This window comes from Phaseolus vulgaris, chromosome 2 (assembly GCF_051622355.1).
Source record: "Phaseolus vulgaris cultivar YP4 chromosome 2, ASM5162235v1, whole genome shotgun sequence".
In the NCBI taxonomy this organism is placed as follows: Eukaryota; Viridiplantae; Streptophyta; class Magnoliopsida; order Fabales; family Fabaceae; genus Phaseolus; species Phaseolus vulgaris.
The window spans coordinates 3,175,190-3,185,282 of NC_143499.1; the positions used below are offsets into that span (position 1 = coordinate 3,175,190).

Below are 10,093 nucleotides of genomic sequence, written 5' to 3' on the forward strand. Positions count from 1 at the left end.
TGACAAGAAAAATTATGTTTGCAAATTAAACAAATATTTCATGGGAGGAAACCATCTCCAAGAAAATGGAACAAATGATTTGATGAGTTTATTGTTGGAATTGGTTTTGAATATAGCAAGTATGATACTTGCACTTACTTCAAGTTCTTAGTCAATTTATTCATTATATTGTTGTTGTATGTAAATGACATTCTGATAGCAAACAATAGTAAACTTGATGTAAGAAAGGTTAAATCTGAATTGAATTGTGAGTTTGAAATGAAGGACATGTGAATTGTTAGGAATATATTGAGGATTGAGATCTTTAGATGACATGATTTGAAATGTCTATATTTGTCCTAGAAGACCTATATTAGAAAAATCCTTGACAAGTTTGGCATGACAAACTTGAAACCTGTTCCCACGCCCCTTACTTCCCACTACAGGTTGAGTGAAAAATCCCCTAAGATTGAGGAACAACGTTATATGGATGGTATTCCAAGTGCAAATTTGGTTGGTTCAATAATGTATGCAATGGTATGCACACGCTCTGACATAGCTTATGTTGTGATTGTTGTTAGCAGGTTTATGTCTAACCTTGGGAGAGCACATTGGTAAGATCTTAAGTGGATCCTTTGATATTTGAAAGGGTCATTTGGAAGTCTTGATTTATGGTAGAGCTAGACGATATGTGGAAGATGTTCCCACCATAGAAGGAGTTGTATACTCAAATTTTGTTGAGTGTTTGGACACTAGAAAATCTCTCATCGATTATGTGTTTAATGCTTATGGTATTGTCATCAGTTGGAAGGCGAGTCTCTAGAAGATAGTGACTTTGTCAACCATTGAAGCAGAGTATATTGTCATAAAAGAAGTTGTAAAAGAAATCTTGTGGCTCAAGGTTTAGCCAAGGAGCTAAAGGTGCAAGACTGAGTGATAATTGTTCATTGTGACAATAATAGTGATATACAAATGTCGATAAAACAAGTTTATCATGAGAGAACAAAACACATTGATATGAAGTTTCACTTCACGAGAGAAGAAATTGGTTGAGGATATGTGAAGATGGTGAAGGTCACAACAAATCATAATATGTTTGATATGATCACTAAGGTATTCTCTGTTGTTTGAATTTAATCCATTTGATGTGTGATTAAGCTTGTAATGGGCTTAGATAAATTTGAGTGTTTTATCACTTAAGAGATTTGTATCCACGGTGGAGATTATGAAGATTTGGTTCAGATAAAATTTAAGTTCAAGTTTCCTATAAAGTTTATAGGTATTAGATCGTCTAGTGGTTTGAGATTGTCTATAAGTTTGTCATCATCTACTGGTCCCAGATTGTCTATTGGTTTGCCATCATCTTATGAGTTAGCCTTCGCTTGTGAAGAACCTAAAGATTAAATCTTTGATTGTTTGCCTCTTTCTGAAATTTCCTAGTAACTACTGGCACCTCATGTTTATTGTAACAAATCACTATACATGTGATTAGTTCTTATGAGAAATGTTCTTAGTTGGAAGTTGTAGGACAATTTTGACTTGTATATAAGAACTTGAACGTGACGATTATTCTTTAAGATGAGAGTTGAGAGTTCATTGTGAAACTTGAAAGAAACTTAGTTTGTAATATCAAATATTATTCATAGTAAAATTTTGTTCGCTAAGGTTTTAGTTGAACCACATTAAATTGTTTTGTGCATGATTCTTGATACTTTGTTCTATCCTATTTTACATTCTTCTTTCATATAATCGAATTTCTATTATCCGTCTTCTTCTTGTTATATTTGAGGTTTGATGGATCAGTTAATTGTGTTTGTGCTCAACACTAACAATACCTCCATTAAAAACTAATACACACACCTCACTCTTAAGTCATTCTTTTAAATGAAAAATTCAATTATAAAAATAAAATGATTTTTATTTTGAAAATAAATATTTTTACCAACAATCTAATAAAAAAATCATATTATCACGTAGCTCACCAAATTTCAATATTTTGAAAACTATTATTCATTTATCTAAATTTTTATTTATATTTATCATTATACTTAGCGATGTTTAAAATGAAGTGGTTGTAGAACGACTATGGAGGATTAAGTACTTAACTAAATATTTTCAACTTGTTCTTTTCGTTATTAATTGATTCAAAATACTTTTAATATCTTTGAAAACAATTATAGAATATCCTCTTATATGTTACACCTTGAATTATAGTTTGAAGTTAAATAATATTGTGACATTCAATTTATATTACAAAATGACAACATATGTCCCACAATTTCATACTGTGTAAGTTGTTGTTTTGACCATACACAAACTGATTTTTATTAGAATTGTGGTTTATGCCATCAAAAAATGTTTTGTAATTCGATGTAATTTTTTTTATGATTCATCGGTCAATAATTAAATGTTATTTTACTAAAACAGTTCAATACCTCTTGCTCAAACATTAGTATAATTAGTAGTATAATATGAATAAAATTCAATTTTACTTTTTTAATATAATGCTATGATTAATGCTGCTATATTAAATGTGTATAATAGTATTGTTATAATGTAAACTCAGTCTTAAAAAAAAAAGTATATCACTTTCTTTATTTCTACTTCATAATAAATATATAAGTGCTAACTAATTAAAAAAAATTATTTGTCTAATTGTAAAAGATTTTTTTGTTATTTTAAAATTAAAAATATGATAATTAAATATAACCAAAATATATAAAAATAAAAAATAAAAAAGAAAGTGTTATATTAAAATATTATAATGATATACATATATGTTCACATATACACCATGTTTTTTAATTAGAATTATTAGATAAAGATGAAATGATATTTAACCACAAAAAAATTATTTATTCATAAGATGCATATTACAAATTATTGGAAGAAAAAAATATCATAAAAAAATAGTCAAAATAATAATATAAAAAATTATTAAATAATAATAATAATACTTAATAAATAATTATACTTGTATAGAGCCGCAGTAATAAGGTGCAAAAAAGAAAAGCGGTGAGACTGAGAGACAGAAGGAAAAATGAAGTGCCCGTATTGCTCGGCGGCGCAGGGGCGTTGCGCGACGACGAGCAGCGGGCGTTCGATCACGGAGTGCACGTCTTGCGGGCGCGTAATGGAGGAGCGACAGTCGCATCCTCACCACGTGTTCCACATGCGCGCCCAAGATAACCCTCTATGTCTGGTCACATCGGATCTCCCTCTCCCTCTCAATCAGAACGACGACGAGGACCCTTTCGAGCCCACGGGCTTCATCACTGCCTTTTCCACGTGGTCCCTCGAGCCCAGCCCACTTTACCTTCAGTCATCCCTCTCCTTCTCCGGCCACCTCGCCGAACTCGAACGCACTCTGGAATCCTCCTCTTCCTCCTCCTCTTCTTCGTCTTCAACGGTTGTGGTTGATAATCTGAGGGCCTACATGCAGATTATCGATGTTGCGTCAATTCTAGGGTTGGACTGCGACATTTCCGACCACGCTTTTCAGTTGTTCAGGGATTGTTGTTCCGCCACGTGTTTGAGAAACCGCAGTGTGGAGGCGCTTGCTACTGCCGCTCTCGTTCAGGCCATCAGAGAGGCGCAAGAGCCCAGAACCCTTCAGGTCATTACGTTTCTGCTATGCTAATTTTCCATTTCTTTTTTCTCTTGTAATTAATATTGTTGAATGGTTGATTTCAATTTTTGTCTTCTGGATGAATGAACGCTTGCATTTTTCTTCAGTGAAAATCAACGGTCGGTCATTTTTAGGGATTTGTGAAGGAAGAGTCATCGCACTCAAAACAAGTAGCTAGCATTTGAGTTTGCTTTCAGTAGGAAAATACTGCTTGCTTGATATGTTGGATAGCTGAAAACATTAAAGTTATTGTGATATCTATAATATTGATGCTTGTGTAGTCATATGGCAGGAAATTTCAATTGCAGCCAATGTGCCACAAAAGGAAATTGGGAAATACATTAAGATACTTGGTGAGGCTTTGCAGCTAAGTCAACCTATTAACAGCAATTCCATTTCAGTTCATATGCCAAGATTTTGCACGCTTCTTCAGCTCAATAAATCTGCCCAGGTACCTCTAGTCACATCCCATTTCATGGGTTCAACATTATTTTGTTTCGAAATCTTGAAAGGGTTTATCTATACCTACTAGCAAAAAGCCATTGAATTTTGCCATGATATGAAATAACTGCTCGGTTTCTCATGCTCTTACATTTGCAAGGTTCTAGAATTTGTTTTCGTTGCTATTTTCTTTGTAAATCAAAGATGTTGTGATACGTAGAGAATAAAGAATTTACGTCCGTGACAGGATACGGGATATACTTATGATATTGGTGATGTGTACTCATTACATTGGTGGACATTGGGTTATACTTTGTTGTCTAAGCACCAATTTTGGTGCATTATTTTATTCTGTACCATATATTATAGAATTCTGAGAACAAGTCCTACAATTTTTTTTAAGGAACTGGCTACTCACATTGGAGAGGTCGTGATCAACAAATGCTTCTGTACTCGCAGGAATCCTATTAGCATCTCAGCTGCTGCTATATATTTGGCTTGCCAACTTGAAGACAAACGCAAAACCCAGGCAGAAATTTGTAAGGTGACTGGTCTTACTGAAGTCACTCTCCGTAAAGTGTATAAGGAACTATTGGAGAATTGGGATGATTTGCTTCCCTCTAATTACACCCCAGCTGTTCCTCCAGAGAGGGCATTTCCCACAACGATAATTGCTTCTGGCCGTTCTTCAACACCTAAGGCTGATGCTGGAGAGTCTATCTCTTCTTTGGACTTAGAAAAGTTGACAGATATTAAACCTAGCAAACCTAATGAGGTCTCAGGCATAGTTCATCAGCCCAGAGGGAAGGATGAGGCTGACGGTAAAAGCAATGCTCAAGCAAGCCATTCCACAGTTAATCAACAGCCACCTTTTTGGCAATCCCAGCTTCCCAGTGGTACCCACAATCATCAGAATGTATTACAAGGAATGGATATTGATGTATTGCAGCGAAGCCACCAACAGCCTGAACACATGGCAGAGGATACAAATGGTGCTGCAAACGGTAATTCGATTAAATCAAGCCAACTTTGCAGTCCTCCTGCTTCGAGTGCAAGTTCTGTTATGAGACAGTTTTCAGCTCCCCCTTCAGCTGGCCCTTCAAATGTTCGATTAGGTCAGTCACCAAAGATAATTCCAGGTTATCCGGATCACTGAAGAGCAATGAATCAAAATGGTTTAGAAAATACAGGTTCTTGTGCCAACACCTAATCTAGCATGGATAAAATTAGTTTGTCGCTTTTAAGTAATCTATTGTATATATACATATTGTGTCATTTGATTTAATTATGTGGTGTGAACTTGAGTGTGGTTATTGCTATAACCTAGAACTGGAAATTCATCGATAACTTAACACTAAGGGTTTGAAACCTATTTGCGTCAGTGCAAGCAGGGTTCGCTCATACTAACTCGTAACATGTTGTGTATTACTAGTATTGACAAATATTAAGTAAATCACTTCACGTGGTAGGAATTAACCACCTCCAAATATGAATAATTTGGATACTTGAAAAGAAACTAACTTTTGTTAGCGTATAGAGCAACTTGGTATTCAACAACAAACACCAATTGATTAGATATTTTGTTAGGTCCAATAGCTTATAAATATCACCTCATGGAGTATTCAGGTCATCTCATTACACATACTTATCATTTATATCTCTATGTTTGTATTAACTTGAACGTAAGAGAGTTTCTGCAGATAGACAACCACTCGGTCATCGTCATTAAAGCTCTCGACAACCTTGAAGAAGAGGTCAATCAATTCACATAGCTTGAATTTTCACCTTAGATTGTTCTTGCTCATTCTTGGTAAGAATATTTGGTCATTCTTGGTAAGAATATTTGGTGTCCACCACAGGATTAGCTTAAAAGTATTCCCATACCTCAAATTCTATGGTACTCACTTGCTCATTCTTGGTAAGAATATTTGGTGTCCACAATAGAATTAGGGTAAAAGTATTCTCATACCTCAAATTTTATGCTACTCACTAGATTTCAATATTATTTATATTATCTGTGTCCACTACTAATTAATATTAATTGACTTTGATTTTTTTTTATAATTATGTTCTATATTTTTTACTTGAAATTAACATGATTACATCAATAATAATAATAATAATAAATATTAATTTATGTTTATATATTCAACTTTTATGTTGTAGGGTTTAATTTTTATTTTCTTCGTTTTATTTTTTTTTAACTAAATATTTTTAATTTATTACTTTTTTATTTTTATTTTGTAAAAACTTATTTCTTTATTCATTAATAACTATTTTAAACATTAAAAATATTTATTTATTTAATGGAAAATAAAAATTATTAATTTTTTATTTTTATTTTTTTACTTTTGAAATGATGTTAGATAGGAAAATAAAAACAAAAAGGTGCTAAATAGGAAAAAAAATGATGGATGGAGAAATAAAAGTTTAAATAGTGCTATATGAGAGATTGAGTCCATCAATTATACATGTTTTATTATCTCTTTAAATATAATAGACTTTTTCATATTTCTCCGCTTGTTTCGTCTCATTTTCTATAATTTAATAAATTGAAATTAATTTTTTTGTCATTTTTCTATGACTATAATATTTCCATCATTAGAATCAAACAGAGGCGGGTTCAATTTTTTAAATTTTATTATATATATATATATAAGTACTTATTTATTTAAGTGTTAATATTTTAATAAAATATATGTTTTTATAGTTCTTGTTCTCATTATTAATGTTGTATTTTTTATAGTTGCCGATATAATTGTACTTTTTTTTTAATTATAGATCAAATATTTGGTAATATATATTTTCTTTTACATTACTATTATTTCTAAGAATTGCAAATAGTTATAATTTTTAATCAAATAACTATTAATTTTCTTTTATTGAGTTAAAAATAAAAAATTATTTATTAACCTTATTTAATCAGATTTACAAATATTATAATTAATACATTATATTTTGTTAACAAATTTTCTATTTTCATCACTTTTTTTCTATAATTTTTTGTCGACTTTTTTTTATTTTGTTTTCAGATTTCAATATATCTTCAATATCAAGTGCACATGTTAAATCTTGTGTAGTTATTAGGAAAACAAATTAAATAAAGAATGTTTACTGTAATTTATTTTTACAATTACAGTCTTTTGTTAATATATAATAATCCTAAAAAATTCTACTATGTATTTTATTAAATAAATACTTTTTTTTGCTAGATAAATATATTATTTAATTGTAATTTTGATTTTGATTTTTTAAAATAACTAAATTCTTATTGAAAGTTTAATATTTTTTTTTAAAAAAAATTGTATTCTAAAAAGTCATTTTGTCTAAATTTTTTCATCTAATAAGTATTAATTGAATTTATTCTTTATTTATTTTTAAAAAGTATTTTTTATTTATTAAGTTAAGTTATTATTAGATTCATTTTTGTATAATTTTCATTATGTGAATTATTTGTGTACAATAAAAAGTACGTCATAGTTAGTAAAAAAAAAAGAATGATAAAACAAAGTATATAAATATAAAGAATAATAATGAAAAAATTAAACAAGTTATAACTTAATTAATAATAAGCTATTTAATAGTTTGTAACTTATCAGTTATAAATCTCTAAAATAAATTATATTCAGTAACTTACAAAATATTTTTATGTTGATTAAATTAATTTATTATCTAGCAATTAACTTACTCAGCGTATTGTAATAAAACCATTTCTGCTTGTGACCTGTATTTTAAAATTGTTGTAAATCGTTAAATAAATAAATACAAATGGTATAGGTAAGCTGTGATTACTCTTGGAGTAGGTGTAGTCACCCTCTATTGAATGTAATGTTGAAAGCCACACACATAATCTTAATTAAATTCTAATTTTTCATTTAGTTGAATTCTTATTAAAAAAAAAGTGTTCTATTAACTATTTAAAAAAATTTATATTTTTAATTTTTTTTTCTCATTTAATTTTATTATCAATTAGGGTGATATAACTTATTTTTTATTGTGATTAGCTATATGTATCCATATAGAAAATCATAAAAAATAGCTTAATTAAATTTTAAATTTGTCACAAATTAAAGTATTTTTAATTAAATTTATATTAACAAAGTTCATTATATTGAGTATTTAAAACTTTTATGTGTTAATTGAGTATTTGTTGTTAATTTATGTGATAATTTGATTTTACAGTTTCAAATAAAACAACACGAAATTATACAATCAACAAATAAAGTTACTGAACTAACTGTCTGTACGTTATTATTTTGTTGTTTGGTCAAATACTCAATTGAAACAAAAAAATATATATAAAAAAAATATTAATTATTTTTTTTAATAAATATTCAATAAAAAATACTTAAACAAAAAATTAATTAAATTATTTTCTATATTTTTCAAGTAAAACAAACAATAATCATGCAAAATAACTATTAGTTGGTGAAAAATATCAGACCATAAAAACTTAATTAAAAAATATAAAAATAAAAACTCAATTGAAAAATATAAAAGTTCTATATATTTAATAAAATACAAATTTTAAACAAAAAGCTAATTAAGTTTAATCTTAAATATGAATTTAATAGAATACAAAATGTCATTAATGTAGTATTTATATAAATACGTAAACCAACGGTTTTTTTAACATACTTAATCATTTTTGTTACATATAATATATATTTATATTTAATAGTATCATGAAAATAAGAGTTTTTTTTATTAAATTTAATACATATAATAAATGTAATAAAGTATTAAATGAAAATTATTTATTACATAATTTAATATACTTTGTACAGTTGATATATAAATATATTTATTTGATAATGTTATTAAATATATTATCTTTATGTAATACAATAATTTTATTAAATCTGATCCATTTAAATGAAAAGTATTTATTACATAATTTAATGTATTCATTGCAAATAATAAATAAATATGTTTAATAATGTTATCAAACAGATTATATTTATGAAATACAGTAATTTTTATTAAATTTAATTCATTTAGCAAGTATAATATATTATTAATGAAAATTAATTATTACAAAATGTAACATATTCATTGTACCTAATATATAATTAAATATAGTAGTGTTATTAATATTAACTATTATATTTATGACAAATAACACAAGTATTAAATTTAATACTTGTAATAATTATAATATGTTGATATATGAAGCTTATTTATTGAATAATTTAATAACTATATAATATATGATAATAATAATAATAATATACATTTAAAAATGATAATTTTATTATTTAAAAATGTACTTAACAAAACATTTTTAAAATATTCTAAATTTATATTGGTGTTTTCATTATTAAATTATAATGAAATTTTTTAATTTCTATGTATTTAAAAATAATTATAGCTAATTGTTGTTGTTGATCAAAGTATATTTAAAAAAACCAAAGTAAATGCATTAGTTTGATTTTTATTTTTTTCTTATATTACATGTCAACAGTTAATTTAATCGGGTTTACTATAATCATTGTAATTTTTATTATTTGGGAGTAATGTAATAAATGGGAAATTATTTACTTTAAATAATTAAACGAGAAGGTAACAGTATTGTTATTAAATTTCAATTTATGAGATATTTTTCTGTATCGGATAAATCAAGCCCCGTTATTTTATATAAAATGAATAAAACAATGGGATTATTTTATTTATTTCATAATATTGAAAAATATAAAATTTAAATTTATTATTATTAAAATTCATGTTTGATTTTAGAGTATAGTAGAAATATATTTGAAAGGTAATTTTGTGACACTTTTTTTTATTAATTAATATAATATGAAACTACTTTTGCTGTTTTATCTTATTTTAAAAGTGTTATATATAATCAGACTGTTTATTTTGACAATAATTTTCTTTGAAGTTTATCTACCGTAAGTTCTGATTAAATGATAATGTATAAAAATTTACAAGAACAATGCATGTGAATTAAGTCCAGATTTAGTTAATGTAAATTAAGTATTAAATTTTGTTTCTCTTTTAAGGGTAATTCAAATGGAGGATTATAAACATAGAACAAAATTA

The 10,093-nt window shown here is 27.3% G+C and overlaps 1 protein-coding gene across 2 annotated transcripts; it reads left to right on the forward strand.

The window, feature by feature from the left end:
- The first annotated feature begins 2,949 nt into the window (after positions 1-2,949).
- Positions 2,950-5,429, forward strand: PBRP (plant-specific TFIIB-related protein). Of its 2 annotated transcripts, none has more exons than XM_068611365.2 (3): positions 2,950-3,595; positions 3,900-4,058; positions 4,452-5,429. In XM_068611365.2, the coding sequence occupies exons 1-3, from the start codon at positions 3,020-3,022 to the stop codon at positions 5,202-5,204; spliced, it is 1,488 nt and encodes a 495-aa protein (XP_068467466.2). In that variant the 5' UTR covers positions 2,950-3,019; the 3' UTR covers positions 5,205-5,429. The 2 variants fall into 2 exon arrangements, with proteins under 2 accessions (XP_068467466.2, XP_090154202.1); XM_090298076.1 differs by having other exon boundaries at positions 2,970-3,595; positions 4,508-5,429.
- The last annotated feature ends 4,664 nt before the right edge of the window (positions 5,430-10,093 follow it).